The 21,028-nt window shown below is 34.7% G+C and overlaps 1 protein-coding gene across 1 annotated transcript in view; it reads left to right on the top strand.

Annotated features, from left to right (window-relative positions):
- Positions 1–21,028, top strand: part of Afg1l (AFG1 like ATPase) — a 195,906-nt gene that overhangs the window by 94,012 nt on the left and 80,866 nt on the right. The window contains 1 exon segment of the mRNA XM_047558780.1: positions 12,536–12,594. Coding sequence (XP_047414736.1) covers positions 12,536–12,594 — 59 coding nt within the window.

The following is a 21,028-nucleotide window of genomic DNA, read 5'->3' as shown; positions in this document are numbered from 1 at the left end:
TAATACATGAGCTACCAAAACAAAGAGAAGTATGTCTTAGGAAATTTCTGTTTTGTGTTCTTTAAAAATCAGGAAAACAGACTTTGTGCTACAGAAGATCTAAGATGAAAGAAGACAACAGATTGAGCCGAAATTTCTGAAGATCATCAGAAATTTTTAAAAAGCTAAATAAAATAAGAGATTAAATTAATTAAATCAGTTAAGTCAGTATTCTAAGCACTAAACTACTCAATTAAAACTAGAGGAAGTAAAACCAATGATGTAGGAAAACTAACTTAAAGAACTTTTCCAGAATACAGGAGTACAATAGTGAAAAGGTAAATAAATCCCCTTGAAGAATAGAAACTTAATGTAAATTTATAGAAATGTTTGAAATGAGAAGAAATTAACCAAAACAATGAATTGAATATAAATAAACATGTATACATACATACATACATACACACACACACACACACACACACACACACACATATATTTTTTGAACTCCTTTTCTGACATTTTTTCTACCATTCTGTCACTGAATTCTATGAATATAGAATCTAGGTTTGTTTGGATCATTTTCTTCCCTTGTTTTTTCATGTTGTTCATGTATCTTCCTCTCTAGCAGTGCAGATCTGAGGTGTTGCAGTTTCTTTCCATAGGCTTATAGTGACCCTATAGGTTTCCAAAACCTCTTCTTTAAGGGGGAGATCAATATTAGCAGCACCCAGTACCAACAATATGCAGCCCTAAACCAAATAACCCCTATGAAGACGTTAGCAATATTGTTATAATAAACAGAATGAGTTCAATTATTATCTACAGTATAACAAATAAATATGCAATAAGGTCTGCAGTTTCTAATGGAGGACAAAGAGGATGGGGAGTGGTGTAGGATGTAGCTGTTAGTGGGATAAGAAAAGAGTTTATAGAAGTTCCAGATCGTAGAGAGAGCGAAAGTGTAATCAAAAGAAGTTGGTTGTTACCATGAGAAAAGGGAGAAAGAGATTCTGAGGAAACAGGTAGACAAAAGGAAAATAGAGTGAAAAAAGTAAAGAAATAAAACTTAAAAATTTTCAAAAAGGAGGAAAAAAAATCTACACTATTGCAGTCATATACTATTGAAACCTCCCAGTCTTCAGTAGCCTGATGCATGAGAGGTACCTGACAATGAGCTTCCAGTCTCCAGCTTCCAGTGGGATGGGATTTGCCCCACCTAAAGATGGGAGCTACCGGTTCCAGGATAATCCAAGATGGCTGCTCTGGCTTCCAAATGTGTTGGCAAATGGGGTGCTGCAGCTTGGAATGTGGGCATGGTCGGCCAGGGGTCCTGGAGGTGGGGTGTGGTTGGTCAGGTTGAGAGGTCCTGGAGATGGGACTCAGTCAGTTTGGCTGGGGGTCCTACAGGTTCTGGCTGTTATCTCAAAATGGCAGTAGCCACATGTAACCAAACCTGCAGGAACTGTGACAGTGAGCTTCCAGGCAACAGCAGGCAGCTGGTGATCCACTGTCGGTCTGTGGTCGGTCTGCTGGCTGCCTGCGGACGATCAGCAGGTGGACCTCAGGCAGTGGGTGATGGGCAAGCAAGAAGAAGGCAAATGGCAGATGATAGGCGCCAGTTAGTGAGCAATCTGCACTCAAAAAATAGTCGATATGCTAGCAGACTGCAGGTGATCGCAGTAGACAAATGGGGTAAACAGCAGGGGATGGATAAGCAGCAAAGATTGTCACACCAAGAAACAGATATCACCTGCGTGAAACCCAAGTTATGGAGTGACAAGGTGTGCATCCTCCCTCTGGGTCACCATCTTGGATCCTCCATATGTATATATTTATTTTTTGGTAGTAGGGATTGAATGAACTCAGAAGTATTTTACCACTAAGCTACATCCCCAGGCCTTTTTATTTTTTATTTTGAGACCAGGTTTTGCTATGTTGAATCACTAGGGTTATAGGTATGTGCTATCATACCAAGCTAAATTGGGCATAAATCATAATTTTGTACTTAGTTTATAAATATTGGGTGATAATGTCATCCTCTGTGGCTCTGATAACTAGGGGCATATGCGATCAAGTATTGTACAATTTAAAATATGCCTTTTACTTTCTAAATTACTAGACAAGAAGAAAGATCAAAGGAAAAATATTTTTAGATCAAAAACTAGAAAACAGCCAGAAAGTCTGACCAAAATGCATGAAACAAAATCAGACATTTTAATGATAGTGGGTTAAATTCCTCTGTTAGAAACTTAAAATTTTGGGCCTGAGAATATGGCTCAGAGGTTGAGTACTTGCCTAGCACGTGCAAGACCCTGGGTTTAATCCCCAGCACAGGAAGGAAGGGAGGAAGAAAGGAAGGAAGGAGGGAAGGAGGGAAGGAGGGATGTAAGGAAGGAAGGAAAGAGGGGAGAAAAAGAGAGAAAGAAAAAGAAAGAAAGGAAGAGAAACCTCTTCTGATATGGCTAAGTTAGCTTCTATCCAAATGATCTTCTGTATTAGTCAGGATTCTCTAGAGGAACAGAATCAACAAGAAATATGAATTTAAAAGGGAATTTATTAGATTGGCTTACAAGATCAGAAGCTGGATAGTCCACAATGACCATCTGCAGCTGGAGAGCTGGAAGAACCAGCAGCTGCACAGTCCAAGACGCAGAAGCTCCAGAACAAGAAAGATCAACAGTGCTACCCTAGTTCGAGACCAAGCCTTCTGGAAACTTCCTGTAGAATCACTAACAGAGTCTGCTTTGGAAGAGTAAAGAAGTAAGAGTCTGATATCCTAGGTGATTGAAGCAGCAATCAACTCCTTCAAGAAGAGTCAGCTTGCAGCTGCATCTTCTTCCTTGTTCTTCCAACTTTTATTCCATCCTATTGGGTGGTGCTACCCATGTTTAGGGAGGGTCTCCACTTCAGTTCACTATCCCACATTCCAGTCATTCCTAGACATGCCCTCATTGATACACCCAGAAGCCTCTTTATCATCGGCATCTCTTAATCCAATCAAGTTGGCAATTTAAATTAACCATTACACCTTCCCACAAACAACAATACTAAATTCTGAGCAGAAAACTCAATATAACTATCTAGGATTAGAGAGAGTGATAAAAATAAGCAAATTCTTGAAGGGAGATAAAACTCGAAAGAGGGCCCAATATGGAGAGATTATGATTATTAACCTTAGGACAGGGTAACATTGGTGTTGCTGAAGTTCATTGAATTTCTGACAGAAAACTCATAGTCTTTCTGGACTAAAGAATCAGATAACAGAGTTTGGGGCAAGTACTACTGCTGGGAATTGAGGGGTGAGTTTCAGAGAGAACTAGATTGGAATAGCCCCAAGTTCTGTGTTTAAACCCTGTTCCAAATCTTTGATCTCTGAACCATGCAGGTGCAGGGTAGACTACAAATGGCTCTACTAAGGGTAAGGGTCTGGAACTCACATTTGAGATACTGTCCAAGAGAAGAGTTCAAACTATGAATTCAACTTTCCTAAAGCAAAAATATCAACACTCTTTAGCAAATAAAATGAAATCCACAGCATAACATTCACAAGGTCCAGCATACAATCTAAAAATCAATGAATGAGGAAAATGTAACTCAAGAGAGCAATGAACAGAAACCAGCCCCCTTGTGACCTAGATTTGAAGACAAGGATTTTAAAGCAGCATTGTAAGTATAATTGCTAGGGAAATGAGGAAAGGAAATATGTTCATAACAAATGAAAGGACAGGAAATCTCAACAGAGAATAAAGACATTTTTAAAAGTAACAAATTTAAATTTTAGAGCTAAGAAAGAAATATCTTAAATAAGAATTCACTTGATAGGTTCAGTGCATAATGGAGATAGCAGAGGAAAGAGAGATTTTGAAATTAGTGCGAAGAACAGAGAGGAAATGACAGAAGAAAAGAAATAGAGCCTTAGGAATTTGTAGAACTATATTTCTAATATATTTCTAATTGAAATCCCAGAAGGTGAGGAGAAAGACAATGGGGCAGAAAAAGCTTTGGAAGAAGTAATGACTGAAACTTTTAAATCTGAGGGGAGACATAAATTTATAAATTCAATTAGCTTTGGAACTTCAAGTAGAATAAATAGAAAACTCTTCCTAGGATAGTCAAATTGCTACAAACCTAAGACAAAGAAAATCTAGATGGCAGCCAGAGGAAAAAATAACACATTAAATATGGGAGAACAATGATTATGACTTCCACTAGAAACTGTGGGAGTGAAAGCCAGTGGAACAGCATCTTTAAAATGTAGAGAAGACTCTCGACCTAGAACTGTATATCCAACAAAAATTTCTTTCAAGAATGAAAACAAAACATACTTTAGTAAAAGAAAACTAAGAGAATATCACCACCAGACATATGCTACAAGAGATTCCATACCAAGTTTTCCAGGTGGAAGGGAAATAATATTGGATGGCAACCTGGGTCCTGAAGAAGAAAAGAACATCAACTAGTAGCAATGGGGGGCTGGGGCTGTGGCTCAGTGGTAGAGCACTTGCCTAGCATGTGTGAGGCACTGGGTTCCATCCTCAGCACCATGTAGAAAATAAATAAATAAATAAAATGAAGGTACTGTGTCCATCTACAACTAAAAAAATTAAAAAAAAGAAAAAGAATGGGTAGTGATTGGGTTTTTCCAATTGTTTTACATAAGTTTACAATAGTTTTCCTAATTATTGTACATAAAATTAACACATTGTTTTGTAGAGTTTATAATGTATGTAGGTATAAGACATATGACACCAATAGCATAAAAGAGAAGTTGGAATGGACTTACGTGGATGCAGGGTTTCTACATTTCTTTGAAGTGATATATTAATTCCAAGTAAAGTACGAAAAGTTAAGGATGTATGGGGTGAGTGTGTAGCTCAGTAGTAGAGCATTTGCCTTGTATGTGTGTAGCCTTGAGTTCAATCCCCAGCAATACACAGCACACATAACACAAACACACACACAAATCTAAAAGTTAAGGATGTATGTTGCAATCATAGGACAACTAAAATGAAGTCTGATAGATTAAATTAAAAAGGAATTTTAAAATATATTCAAATAATTTAAAAGGGGGAGGGGCAGGAAAAGAAAAAAGAACAGAGGACAAATAGAAAATACGTAATAGAGTAAAACACCAATCTATTTATTGTTATGAACTAAACATTCCAATAAAAAGATAAACATTTTCAAATGTATTTAAAAATAACAAGAAATATACTTTAAACACAAAGATATAGATTAAATGTATTTGAATGCAAAAAGACATGCCATGCAAAGGCTGACATGGGTTTATTAATTTCAGATTAAATAGATTTCAGGAATAGCTGGACTTGTCTCTCACAGTGAAGATGAATTCTTAATAAGGAGGTCAAGTGTCTTGGCTGACTTCCAAAGTAGTGGAGGAAATGGGATGATGAAGCCACAGTGTGGTCTCAGATGTAGAGATAGCCCTGTGTGGGCAGGCATTGGTCAGTAGAGATAAATCGACAGCTATTCCCTCTGTATGCTCTGCACCCGGACTTGCACAAGGGAAGGCTTGTGCAAGGCTCAGCTTTTTTCTCCTCAGCAGTAGGCTTGTGTCCTGGACTTCCAGGCCATGGTTCTGAAGTTTATTTCCTACAGAAAAGTATTACAGGTGTTTTGTGGAAGACAGTTTTGATCCTATGAGCAGTTCAACCACAGGGCATCTTATGTCTAGTGCCAAATGAACTGTATAAATTCCTAGTCTGGACTATAGCTGGTCAAGGATGATTTTCTGCCTTACCACCAATGTACTTCTCTAGTTAGCATCAGCTTTAATCATGAGTAATATCAACATTAAGGAATTGATTAAAAGATCTTTAACAGAAAGGCCTATCTAATTTTGTAGTTGGCAGGAAATAAGGGTGTTATTTTTGCAAAAGAAAAGTCAGGGAGAAAGATGCTAAGGACTGTGCCAACTCATTCATGCAAGTTTTTTTTTTTTTTTCTACAGAATAACACAAAACCCAGAATAAACTTAAATGAACTCTTTAAAGAAATTAGTTGAAGAATGTCAACCACTCACACCAACACTCCATCTATGATACAGACTTCATATGCCAAAGACAACCTTTAGAGTCAAAGTGGACTCTAGTGTCATAGTTATTGTCATCTGAGCCTCAGCCACTCACACTTGACAATGAAATAGATAGTTGAAAGGTTGTGGTCTCCTCTATTCGATTTTTCTGACTTATTTTGGGCCTTCTTCATGTACAAAGGATTCCCCAAAATGCTTAAGTTGTGCTCTTTTATTGTTATGATATTTAAGTCCACTGACTTCTATTATGAAAAAAAACTCTTATGTGAAAAACCATATCATTGGTGTTTGACCTTACTGAAAATAAATATATAAACATACAGATGATAGTATTTTATAATCAAGATTTTATGTAGCATTTTATAAAGAGAAAATCAGCACTTTTGTGTTTCTTTAAAAAAAAGAGTCCTTTTGGAGCCTGTAATTTCCTTGGATTCCCATTACCACTCTGAAAAGGCATTGTAGCATTTGAAACATGGTCAGGTAACCAAAGTGGAAGGTTAGTAATTATTATTTGAGTAAGAAAAAGTGAATTCAATTGGTAGGATTATTTGTAGGATTGATAGAAAGGATTTCTTTTTCCTGCCATCTCTAAGACATTTCCCATGTTATTACACCATCTTCTTAGCTATGTTGTTCGCAACATGAAGTTGCAATCATTCTTCTCTTTATTCCCCTCTGTGTGGGTGTATGTGCCTTTTTCCCTCTGGCTCCTATTTTTTGTTTTATTTCTTTTTTTGAGACAGGTCTTGCTGTATTGACCAAGCTGTCCTTACCTCTTAGGCTCTTTCCTCTGCTTCCTGAGAAGCTGGGTTTACAGGTGTGCACCCTCACTGCACCCAGGCTCTGGCTACTTTTATAATTTTTCTTTATCACTAGTTTGAAGCAATGTGACTATCTATGTGCCTTGCTGTAGTTTCTTCATATCTCTTGTGTTTGGAGTTTATTGAGTAACTTAGATCTACATGTAGGTTCACCATTTTCATTAAACTTTATAAGTACTTTGATATTTTGTCAAAAAATTTTTTTCTATTCTTTTCAAACTCTTTGAGGACTGAAATCACACACGTATATTAGACCACTTAAAATTGTCTTATAGTTCACTTATTCTCTGTTCATTTTTTTCTTTGTTTTAAAATTTTTCTTTCTGGGCTTGATTTTGAGTAGTTTCTTTTGCTGTGTCTTCAAGTTCATGAAAATTTTCTTCTACAGGGTTTAATTTGATTTATTTTCGTTCTACATATCCCATGTGTTAGTTTTCATCTCTGAATGTTCATCATGTGTTTTTTTTATATTTTCCATGTGTCTAATAAATATGGCCAGTTTTTGGAACACATGGGATATAGCAATAACTTTTAATGTTCTTGCCTTCAAAGTTTATTATCTTTGTTATTCCTTGATCTTTTTCTATTGATTAGGATCTTTATAGGGCATATTTTCCATTTCTTTGCATGCCTGATAATTTTTTATTAGATGTGAGGCATGTGAATTTTGTCTTTTTGAATATTTTTTTATTCCTATAAATTTCTCTGAGCTTTGTTCTCTTAGCAGTTTGATTCTTTTGAGTATTGCTTTTAAACTTTGTGTGGCAGGACTAGAGAGTGTTTAGTCTAGGTCTAATTTTTCTCACTACTGAGAAATTCTTCTCAATACTTGACCAAATGTACCATAAGCTATGGCAGGTTGATTGGTGGGAATGACACTATTTCTAGCCATCTGTGAACTCCAGTGATGGTTTCCTCAAATACTTTCAGATAATTCTGTCTTTGGCTTCCGGTAGTTCCTCCCACCCATGTGCTGATGAGAACTCAGCTGAGGACTCAGGGCTCTCACTGGGCGTTCTCTTTTCTCTGATCCTCTGCCCTGTGAGCTCTCACCGCCTCCCGCTGAACGCCCATGAATCTCTGCCTCGGTTCACTGTCTCTGTACAGTATCCTATAAACTTTCCACAGGCTCTAAGCTGGGGGTAGTTGTGGAGTTCACCACATTTTTTCCCTATTCTGAGGGATAACTTTCCTATGCTCCTGTTGTCCAATGTTTATACAAAGGATCATGGAGGACCACTCTGAAAGTCGGTCCACCACAGGGGATTGAAGGATGGCTTGACAAAAAACGTGGCAATTTGAGCAGTGTAATATTAGCAAAGGTAGAGGAAGTCACAAACTCATGCTGATTCTGCTGCCCAGAATACTTTTCTGTCCTTTCTGCTTGGTGGCACCTTCTCAGTGTTCCAGTGTAGTCCAGTTCCAATGTTAGCTCTGCAAAGCTGTCATTAAACACACGGATAGAATGATAAGCTTCCTGCTTCATTTATTATGTTTATATATTGCATCCCTTTTAAACTCATATCTTACTTATGATCTAGTTATGTCTGTCAGCTATCATAAACCCACTGGTCACAGTGATTCTGAAAAGTCTGTAAGTTTTAGTGTTAACAAAGTCCTTGGCTCTAATTTTAGGTCTATCAATTCCTGGCTGGGAATTCAGCCAGTTATCTTCAAAACCCTGGATATCAGTTGCTTTATCTATAAAATAGAGATAAAAATATCTGCTTCATAGGGTTATTATGATTTGTGTGAGGTGCCCATCAACTTGCCTGGCTTCTAGGAGGTACTCTGTAAATCCTAGTTCCTATTTTAATTTACCTTTTGTCTTCAGCACTCATTTCAGTGTAGAACTATAGTAGGAATTATGATTGTATATTGAATTGAATATCAAAGTATAATTACTATCAAATGGGAACATTTAATTAGCTATATTATCTTCAGATTTAGTGATATTATTTGATCTTTAGTTTTTTTTTTTTTAAAGAAACTGAGTAGCTGTTGCTGTTTAAATGGTCTAAAGGTGCCCTTTTCTTTTAATCTAAAATAAAATAAGAATATCTTGAAGGATAAATCAGATTGACTTCATAAAACCATATAATTATTTTATGTTACTTTATAGCAAAACTCTCTTTAGTTACCTGTCTTACATGTTTTTTTTACTCTAAACTGATTTGCACATATATAAATTAGCATTATTCACCCTCTGGGTTTTGACACTTAGAGTTTTAAGGAAAAGATCTGCATATCCGTGTGCATCTCTGAAGTATTTATGTACTTGTAATTACTTTAAAAATCCTCTTTGCATGCATTTCATCTGTAAGTATTATTATAGTCATTCACTGTGAAGAATTTAGAGGTCCTTACACTATTCTCTACAAAATGAATGTCTCATAATTCCACTACTCTGTCTTATATGACCAAGTGTTCATTTATCTCTGTTCAGAGAGCATTAAAAAATCATGGGCGAGAACCACTAAATTTTTAAATAGTATTTAGTAAATAATGACAAACGTTGATATCCATGTATTATAAAATCTTTATGTCTAACAACAATACTATTAAACAACTAATATTAATTTTTTTTTTTCGGTGCTGGGGATTGAACCCAGGGCTTTGTGCTTGAGAGGCAAGCACTCTACCAACTGAGCTATCTTCCCAGCCCCTAATATTAAAAATTTTGGTAGCCAAATAGCAATTCAGAAGATAGATCTATTGCACTGATAATTAGCATACTATCTGAATTGCAGAGAAACTCTTCAATTTAATGAGTACAATCCTTTTTACTTAAGTGTCCTCTAAAAACCTAAAGGTTTTCAGGCCAAATGATTTCTGTTTAGAATTCTGTTTAGAAAATACTTTTCAGAGTATAAAGTTTTAAATTATGTATCTTTGCCAAGGCAGAGTTTTAAAAAGTTAACTCTTTAGACAATTAAATCTCTAATACATTAAAGCATTATTATTCTACTTTAACTTTGCTGATAAGTGAAAATCTTTTAATCAAGAATATTATGAGTGACCCTTTATATCTCTCATTGTCATTAACATTTTAAAGGGTGTTTGCGTGTTAAGCTACATCAGAGAGCCTTATATGTCATAAAAAAGATGGTATTCTGTAAGTAAGACCAGTTACCTTAGCATAAACTTTCATTATTGTAGTATCTTAGTTTTAATTCTATAGTATTGTTTTTTGATGTTCAATAATGTTGTATATATTTTTTTAATAAAAATTTAAAAGAACTTATTGAGGTATACTTGATATACTACAAATGGCACATATTTTAAAAAATATTGCTCCATACCTATACATCTGTGAAACCATCACCACAATCATATAGTAGACATTTCCATCACTCCCAAAAGTTTCCTTGTGCCCTTTTTTCATCTCTTACTGTCAACCCAGTCCTCCTCCTCCCAGGCAACCACTAATTTGCTTTATGTTACTATAGATTAGTTTGCTTTTTCTAGAGTTTTATGTAAATGGAAGTATACATATGTACTCAATTGTTTGGTCTGACTTCTTTTATTCTACATTATTGTTTTGAGATTCATCTATTTTTCTGTGTGTATACCTTTTCTTTTTTATTGCTGAGTAGTATTTCAGATACTGTGTATAGATTTCCCACAATTTGTTTCTCTTGTTGCCTAATGATAGGCATTTGGAGTGCTTCCAGTTTTTTACTATCATAGATAATATTGAAGTTTTTAACTGTTATGAGTAAAGCTATCATAAACATTGGGTATATTTTAAAAATTGTCTTATTTTAAAATTTTTACCACTTTTGACAATAATGGCTGTCAACTCTTAACATACAGCGATACTTCTTTGTACCATTCTGAGAAGCTTTTTATAATTAGGGAAGACTATGAATATACTTAGCTTTAAACCTATTTCCTGCATTTTGCCCATTTTACTCATTAGAAGTATTGATTATAAGGAAAGAAAAGATCTCATTTTGAATTTTGAAATCCTAACAGTCTGACCAGCCTTATTTATCTTTTATGATATCCCTAAATGAAATTTTAAATGTAACTAAATTGAAGCCTCTAGTCCTTAATTAACCAAAAAGCTTATGCAAATACTTTCTTCACTATAATGATGTTATGATGAACATTTTTCTGAAGAGAATAAATATTTCCTAATGATATTTTATTTCCATAAGTAAATGTGGCAGTTGAAATCTATCATAGTTAACAGATTTTCTCCAAATAAGGAAATATAGAAAAGATTCTATAATGCTATACTAAAAAGAATGAGATACAATTTAATCTAATTTGTATTTATTAGTATGAGAACACTTTTTGCTGGTCCTTTTGGGTGAGTCTGTGTGTGTTTGTGTGTGTATGTGTGCATACGTACGCACACAGGGTGCTGGGGTTGGAGCCCAGGGCCTTTAGCATGCTAGGCAAGTGTTCTACCACTGTCCTATATTCCAAGCCCCTACTAGTTCTAGTTTTATATGTTTTTTTCAAAACTCTAATAACGTTATAGATTGGCTTATGCAAGAAAATTTCAGACTCAAACTTTTTTTTCTAGGAAGTCTTCCTTTTTAAAGAATAATATGAGGGACTGGGGCTTAGCTCAGTGGCAGAGTGCTTGCCTAGCTTGTGTGAGGCCCTGGGTTCAATCCTTAGCACAGCAGAAAAATAAATGAATAAAATAAAGGCATGCTATTCATCTAAAATTTAAAAAAAAATTAAAAACGATATGCAGTGCTTAAAATTTGTTTCCCCCTTGTACTTATTTTTTCATGACAAGTATGTTTAGGTATGTAAACATATATACATGGTTACACATACATTTATTGAAAAGCATCTTTCTAAACCAGTAAATACTACCTATTTATGATATAATTGTTTATAGTTTATTGAGAATAGAGTTTTAATTTTTAGACAGTTTAAAGTGACATTTCTTTACCTTGATGTCAAATATGTAACCTTGATACAAATATAGGAGGAATTCTATTGATGTGTTTTCTAAAAAGGCTAATCTTAATAAACAAAGTTTAATTCTTTAGTGAGAATTTATATTATAGACTGAGAAAAGAAGACTATGATTCCTTTCCCAATAGAATTTTATGTATTCCAGTATTAGGTACTTTTAAATATATCACCGTCTTATATTAGGTTATTAAGCTTGACTTTTAGAAGGGGTAACTTCCAAATTCTATTTATGTCTTATTACTGTTTAAAACTAATTTTTGGTGATGGAGGTGGGAGAATTACTGGGTATTGGTTTAGCTTCCTGTATGCTGGACAAGTGCTCTACCACTGAGCTGTATCACCAACCCTATTTAAAATTTAATTTTGAGATGGGGTCTCGATAAATTTCCCAGAGTGGCCTCAAATTTGTGATCCTCCTGCCTCAACCTTCCAGCAGCTGGGATTATGGGCATATGCAACCATACCCTTTGTGTTTAAAGCTAATTTCATTGAATGCCTTTTGATCTTTTTGTGACTGTTTTTTCTTTTATCAATATTATAGTGAATTTTGTGTAATACTTGAATAGAAATCACCTTGGGTTGTTCTTTTTTTTTTTTTTTTTAATTTTGCTCCTTTATCTTTTTAAAAATTTATTTTAAATGAGCAGAGAGTTTTATTTGCCAGACTAATTAGGTAAACTAACATTATTATTTAAGCTAAGTGTAAAGTAATATCATTTGTTTCTTTCAGATCTCTATAAAAATGGACTCCAAAGAGCTAACTTTGTACCATTCATAGCTGTCCTGAAGGTAAGTAAGGAAAATAACTTACTCGTGTACACTAAGATCATATTGATTGATAGAAGGTCTTCTACAGAACTGCCTTGGTCTTGCATTCAAGCAGAATTCATTTCGATATTTAAATAGTGATAGTCAAAGATACTAGAGGAGAAAAGGAATTTTTTTTAAACAGTATTCACCCATGTGTGCCTGGGAAAATTGCAAAATATAGTCTAAATTATTCTCTAACTGAAACATTTGATAGTTTGTACTTTATAGATTTTAATTTGAGGTTTGCTCATAAATATTACAGTGGTATGTTTAATCTTATACATTTGTTTCTGAAAAAAAAGTTTAATGTTCCCTGTTTCCTTCAGGTTAATGGCCATTATTAACATGTTTTCCCAGCTATTAAAGTTGCTATTCTAGAATAGCATTATTACAAAAATATTCTAATATATTTAAATGTGATTGCCATCAAGTTATCATGAAATTATGTCAAGTTGAGGCACATAAATAGTTTAAATATTTGTGTGTATCATCACTGCCAAGAGTTTAAAATAGTCTTCATTACAATATGATTAAGAATAAAATAGCTTCCTTTTTTACTGTTAATTTTAAATAATTTTTACATGATTGTTCAATAATTCCATAGTCAACCAATATTTATTGAAAACCTACTATGTGCAAAGTGCCACATTAGACATAATGGATAATATAATTATAAAACAGTCTGTTTTTTGCTTTTAATTCATTTAATCTAGTTGAGGATATAAAATGTTCACAAATACTTGTAACAGAATGTGAAGTGTAAAGTACCAAAAAGAAGGACAGGTATGTGCCAAAATCTAATTCCCTTAATTTCAGATACCTAATTTTTCCTTGTCTATAATCAAAGTGTCTGAGGAAATAATAAAACTGTATTTGAAAACTAAAACCTCAAAAATTCTTACCAAGAAGGGAAAATTAGAATATTTTATATATATACATTTTTTAGTTGTTGATGGACCTTTATTTTATTCATTTATTTATATGTGGTGCTGAGACTCAAACCCAGTGCCTCACACATTTGAGGCAAGTGCTCTATCACTGAGCCACAACTTCAGCCCCAAAAGTTAAAACATTTTTTCTTCATATATTCTAAAGACATAGACAATCTTTTTGACATATATATTAGTTGAATTAGTGTTGATGCCAAAATTTATTTCCTATACTTTACTTAGTGAGGAAAATTCAAACATCTGTTCCCTTGACCAACTTTAGGTTCCTAAGGATTTTAATTTCTCTGAGATATTTATGGATGTAGGAAAAGTACTTTTGGAAGATTCATGCTGTTAATAATTTTTCCTCTGATATTCATGTTTTGCTTATAGAGGGAAGGTAGATTTGAATTGTTTTCTCCACACTAGGAATTCAAAGTAATATGGTGTATATATAGATATCAAGATTTAAACAAGGAAACTAAGAAAAATAGACATTAAAGGTAGTATCTTTGTATACATAAAATGCACAAAATATAAAAAAAGAAGGCACATGGAACAAAATAAATTAAGAAATTCTCAGGGAATTTTATGGCTTTCCTTTTTTTTTTTTTTTTTTTTTTTTGCCTTAAACCATTTTTCTCCCCAGGCATTTTGGCTAGAAATTTGTCATATTCAGTATATAATAGCACCATCAAAAGGAACTAAATTGGCCAGACTGAACTTAATTTTATTTTTCTTTCCCAACCTTGCATAAGGGGTCCAGGCTGAAGTACATATAAAACAGATATTTTACTTTCAAATACAGAGAAAGGAAAATCAGAAATGAATAATCCATAATTTGAAATTGAACATGAACTGAAATGAATAATATACAATTTGAAATTGAACATGAATTGAAATTCTCAGGTATGGAAATTCCAGATTGGATAAGAAAAGATCTGAAATGTCTAATTTATTCAAAAAACTTCTGTATAAGAAAACATCAGATCAATGAAATGAAAACTAGAGCTGGTTTCTCTGGAGCTTTTCTGTTTGGCCCTATGACATTTCCTTTGTAAGAAAAGATTGTTTCATATTAATTTAAATAGCATTTTGCCTATTCACAGATGATAACTTTACACTTTCATTTTGGTATAACCAAGAAATGCACAGAAGTCGGTCTTAAATAGAGAATCTTAGTTTAATAAAAAGAGATTATAAATAAGATTGAAGTATATTTTTGGAAAAAGTATATTATAAAATCAATTTTTCTACTATGTTCTTCTCTGTAAACCAAATGAGAACATGTTTGCACTCTACCACAGAAGCTTATGATTTATTGCTTGGGGTAATAAAAAATGAAAAACTGACATAAGCTCTTAGTGACTAATGGTTTTCATAAGATAGTAGGAATGACGAGGGGGACTGTATATTGTTAAAAACCATAGGTCCATCAAGAGATGAATAAATAAAATGTAATATATCCATACAATGGAATATTACTCCACATTAAAAATGAATGAAGTACTGACACATATTATATGAGTGAACTTTGAAAGCATTAAGCTAAGTGAAATAAGTCAGACACAAAAGGATAAATATGTGATTCATTTATAGAAAAGATACATTTATAGAGACAGAAAAATAGAATAGAGGTTACCAGGGATTGGGAGAAAGAAGGAATGGTGGGTAGTTATTGTTTAAGGGAGATTCTAATCAGAATGGTAAGAAAGTTCTGGAAATGGATAGTGGTGCAGGTTGCACAATATCATGGATATACTTAATATCAATGAATTGTACACATAAAATAGTTAAAATGATATATTTTATATTATGCATTTTCTTAAACAATAGGTTCCATTGAAAAAATAAGTTTCACAATCTTATAACAAATTAAGAAAATATCCCCAAGTTTCCATTGAAAATCACTCATACTAAAAACTTGGAGGATCTCAAACTGAATATAAAAAGACAATTGATGACAACTTCAATCAAAGATGACAAAGATGTTAGCATTCTCTAATAAAGATTTTAAAGCAGTCATAATAAAAATGCTTGACAGGCAGTTATGAATATACCTGAAACAAAGAAGTATTACTCCTTAATGATTTTTAAAAGTTCCATTCACAAGTGATATTTTATCATTTTAATACTGCATGCAACTTATAATGTAACCTCCAAGTATGTCAGGCAAATGATGAAATTATAAGAGAAACAAATTTACATTCATATTGAGAAATGCCTTCCATAAATTTTTCAGTAATTGGTGGGGAAAAATACGTAACAATAAAGACTTGAACAGCATCATTAACAAACCTAACCTGATAGAGATAGATGGATAGATACATAAGATTGATTATAATATACAACAACTGGAGTGTACTCTTTTAAAGAATAAAGAGAATATTTCAAAGTTGTCCACATGTTGGACCATAAAACAAGTTTCAACAAATTGGAAAGACTGAACTCACATAAAGCTTATTCCATGGATACTATGCAATCAAGCATTTGTTAAGAATGTAATAACAAAGGATAAGTAGAAAATTCTTGTGTGTTTCGAAATATACATTTCTATATAGCCCATCAGCTAAAGAAATCACAAAGGAAATTAGAAAATAATGATGTCTTCAAGGTTTCTCTATGTTGTAGCTTGTGTTAGAATTCCATTCTGTTTTTTGACATCACAATCCATTGTATGTATATGCCACATTTTATTTATCTATTCATTTGTCAATGGACATTTGAAATGTTTCCACCTTTTAGCTATTGTGAATAAAATTGGTCTAACATTTGTGTACAAATATCTGTTTGAGCTCCTACTTTCAGTTCTTTTGTATAAATACCCAAAAGTGGAATTGCTGGATTATATGGTAATTATATATTTAATTGGGGGGCTTTCATACTATTTTCTATATGATTTTATAGTTCCACCAGCAATGTAAAAGTGTTCCAGTTTCCCCACATCCTTGCCAACACTTGTTATTTTCTTTTTTTGAGAATAACCTTTCTTTTTTGAGTGTGAAGTGATATCATTGCAGTTTTGATTTGCATTTTCCATATGCTTAGTGATATTGAAATCTTTTTCTTTTTGGGGTACAGCAGACTTTACTGATGGTACATGACAAGATAGGGGTCCATAATTCCATCCTTTTCTTTACAGGATTTGGATAGAAACTAGTGAGAATGGGACTGAGATAGGGCAGGGACTTCCCATCAGTTGAGGGTCTCTTACTTCCTCTTGTGCTCTTGCCAGGGCCAGTGGTTCAGGGGGTTCTTATTTCTTGGAGGCCACATGGGCCATAAAGTCTACCACCCTAATGCTGTCACCAAACTCATTGACAAAGCTGTCATTGAGGGCAAAGAGAGAGACGACTATCAGTGTTAAAGTTAAGGAAACAATTTGATCCTCAGTGTATCCCAATATGCCCTTTAAGGGACTTTCCAACATCCATTTCATCAAACCTTCTTCATGTCATCATAATTGGCAGCTGTCTCTAGATGTCAGGTCAGATCCATGATTAATACATTGTGAGGTGGGCACCTAAAAAGTCATGCCAATAATGATCTTGCTCATAGCCTTGGCAGCACCAGTAGACACAGAGATGATGTTCTGGGCAATTCCATGACCATCAAGCCACCAGAGGGGCCATCCACAGTCTCTGAGTAGCAGTGATGTTATGGACAGTAGTCATGAGTCCATCAAAGTTGTCATGAATGACCTTGGTCAGGGGATTAAACAGTTGGTGGTGCAAGAGGCATTGCTGACTTTATCTTGTACTTCTCTTGGTTCATACTTGTCACAAATGTGGGGCATCAGAAGGGACAGAGATAATGACCTTTTTAGCTCCCACCTTCTCCCAGGTAGTAGTCTCTACAACATATTCAGCATCAGCACCACCCCATTTAATGTGGACAAGATCTTGTTCTTGGAAGATGGAGATAGACTTTCAATTGATGTCAGGCTTCTTGGTCTCAGACTTGACTGTGCATTGGACTTGGCATGGATGGAATCATACTAAAATATGTAGACCACATGGTTGAGGTCAATGAAGGAGTTACTGATGGTGACAGCATTTGCTTAGCCAGATGTTAAAAGCAACCCTGGTGACCAGGAGCCCAATGTGGTCAGTCCCTTCACTCCACCTTTCACCATCATGTCTCAGGGATGTGGCTGGCACTGCATGTGATTCTGTGTTGAATGGGGAAGAACAGAGAGCCTTGAGCATCTTTCTAAGTGTTTGTTTTCAATTTCTATTTCTTCTCTGTGGATCTTCACCTTCCTGTTTTAGCGGATTCTTTTGTACACTAGTCTGGCAGGAGAAGGGGAGTTCTGCTTTGTTTGCCAGATTTAAGCAGATACGGGTAGCAGCACCTGGAACGAAGGGTGGGGAGGTGTTCCTTGTTACCTGTTACAGTTGGCAAGGGGATTTGGACAATATCTTTCTCTGTTGATATGGTGGCAAAAGAGGGATGCTCATTACTGGCTAGCCAGGTTGAAAGTTCCAGTTCCTACTTGACCTACTCTGATGTCATCCTGGCAGTGGTGTTGAGGTGTTTCGTTACAGCATTGCAAGGGTGTAAGTCTAGCCTTTGCTAGCATGGTGGATGTGAGGTGGAGCCACAACTTCCTCTGTGGTATTTGTTGCAGTAGAGCAATTATTGTCTAAAAGTTTTCTCTCTTGTTAAGCTACCCTTTTCCTGGTTCTTTGGATGAAGATATCTCATTTGTTGGACCCTCTTTTGTCCATATTCATTGGCATTTCTGGGTTGTTGTGTTCTTCAGTTCCGTCTCTAGGATATATGAATGAACACGCAGTCCAGTGAAGTCACCATCCTGTTGTTTCTTAGGCCTTAAGGTCCTTGGTTCCTCTTCTTTCTTTCCAGTTTTCAAAGCCTTCTTATGTGTGCTTTATATATAATTTTCAGGGCTTTAAATTATACATAGCAGGAGGAATAGGGAAAAGTAGTTATCTCCATCTTCCCAGAAGCAGAAGTCAGCTAATTCCTTATCTGCTAATTCCATCATCTCTATCATTTCTTTTTTTAATTTTATTTTTTAGTTGTAGATGGACACAATACCTTCTTTTTTTTTTAATTTATTTTTATGGAGTGCTGAGGATCGAACCCAGTGCCTCACTTGTGCTAGGCAAGTGCTCTACAACCCCAGCCCTATCTCTGTCATTTTTGGTTTTGTTTCTGTGGTCTGATCCCCCCACAAGTTGTGATTCCTATTTTCCTGTTGTTTTTGCAAGTCTAGAAATTTATGATCAGATACTGGACATAATGATTAGTAAAGTGAATCTCCGTTATTTTCTTTAAAGGTGTTAAATTTTATTGTGGCAAGTAATTAAGTTTCTTGCAGATCACCTTATTCCTTTTAAGGCTTGCTTTTAAGTTTTGTTAGGGTGTATCTAAATCACCCTTTATTCTAGGTCTGTTTAGCTCTTCTTCCAGGTGTGATCCTTTTAAGCTTTCTACTGAATTCCTTGGTGTTCAGAGAAATCTTTCCAATCTGGTTGTTAAAAATGCTTATATTTCCAAGTTTTGTATAAATTTTTCTTTGTGCCAGGTGTGGTGGTGCATGCTTGTAATCCCAGTGGCTCGGGAGGCTGAGGCAGGAGGTTCTGGAGTTCAAAGCCAGCCTCAGCAACTTAGCAAGGCCCTGAGCTACTCAGTGAGACCTTGTCTCCAAATAAAATATGTATTTAAAAAAGGGCTGGGAACATGGCTCAGTGGTTAAGCACCTCTGGGTTCAATCTTTGGTATCAAAAAAATAAAAATAAAAATAAATTGCTTTTTGCCTAGTCTTGTGGAGTTTCACCCTGTGCATGTATAACTTAATATTCAAAGATTACGGACATTCCCTATGCAGATATCATTCTCTGCATAACTTCCTCTTGAACTGAGCTGTACTGTGCAAATTCCAACTTCTTCATGTTCCCCAAACTCTACTCTGATTACTGTCTCTTTAACGCACTTAGATTATTGTGCTGCAGGCTAGAAATTGCCTATGGATACAAAGCTAGAGAAAATGCAGTGCTTGTTTACCCGATTTATTTTTCATATCTCAGGGATTGTTTCTTTTGCTAGTCATTGTGTAATGTCTGCTATTAATTGTCTCATCTGTTTTGTCTGGTGTCTTAGTGATTTATGCCAAGAGGGCAAAATCTAGTTCCAACTTCTCTACAAAATCTAGTTTCAACCTCTCTTGAGGTTGAAATATAAATATAAATATAAATCTCTTTCTTAGGTTTTTTTTTTTTTGTGTGTGTGTGTGTGTCTGCGTGTGTGTTGTGTATACTCAGAATTGAACCCAGGCCCTTGTCCATGCTAAGCACATGCTCTATCACTGAACTACACCCCATCCACCTCTTGGTTTTAAATTATAAAGAGAAAGGAAGAAGGAAGCTTGGTGTGATGGCACTCACCCGCCCATAATTTCTGTTGCTCAAGAGGCTGAGGCAGAAATATTGCAAGTTCAAGACCTGCCATAGCAACTTACAGGAACCCTGTCTCGAAATAAAATTTTAAAAGGGACTGGGGATATAGCTTAGTGGTGGAGTGCTTACTTAGCACACTTGAGGCAGGTTCAACTCCTTGTACACACACACACACACACACACACATACACAGCCTCCCTCCACCAAAAAAAAAAAAAAAAAAAAGAGAGAGAGAGAGAAAAGAAAGAGAAGGGATAGGACTTTAGGACTTTCTCTTTTTTCTTTCTTTCTTTCTGAGCTATGTTTCAGCACAGATACAAAAATCATAACTATAAAAAGTAATGACGAACAGAGATTTTGTTATATCTTTCTCTCATGTTTAAAGGTGCAGTTAATTAAAGATGATATAACACCCACATGAGGGGATATAGCATAATTATTTGGAATGTTCCTTAAAGTTTTGATAATGTAGAATAATGGTCAAAGATAATATGAGTGAAAAATATGTTGCAATAGCATACCCATTATTATATCAACTATGAAAATAATATATATACATGGAAAAAACTGAAAAATAATCTTAAAATGTTAGTTGAATCTATTTCTGAATAATAGAATTATAGGTGATTTTAATTTTCTCTTTTAAACTTTTCCAAGATTTCTGGAGTATTTTAAAATAGCTTGTGATAATCTTTATCAGGGTCAGCAAAATATAACGAATGAACAAATATAGCCTGCTGCCCATTTTATGAATAAAGGTTTTATTGAAAAACTTCATGCTCATTTGTTTTTGTATCTTCTGGCTCTTTTCACACTAAACACGCACAGTGGAGTAGTTAAGCAGAGACTAGTGACTTTGAAAGCCTAAAATATTTACTATTTATTATCTGACCTTTTTTACAGAAAGTTTGCTGACCACCAATCTATATAACATATTTTGGACAAACAGCTGTTTAAAATAATGTACCTGTTTTATGTGATGGAACCCATGTGTCAGCACAGATTCATAAATAGGTCCCAGAGAAAGTATCATTTCAAGAGCTTGTTGAATAAATGGTTGAT

The sequence above is a fragment of the Sciurus carolinensis genome, chromosome 7 (assembly GCF_902686445.1).
Source record: "Sciurus carolinensis chromosome 7, mSciCar1.2, whole genome shotgun sequence".
Taxonomy (NCBI): domain Eukaryota; kingdom Metazoa; phylum Chordata; class Mammalia; order Rodentia; family Sciuridae; genus Sciurus; species Sciurus carolinensis.
The sequence above is the reverse complement of the archived record's forward strand: the minus strand, read 5'-3'. Positions and strand labels throughout refer to the sequence as shown.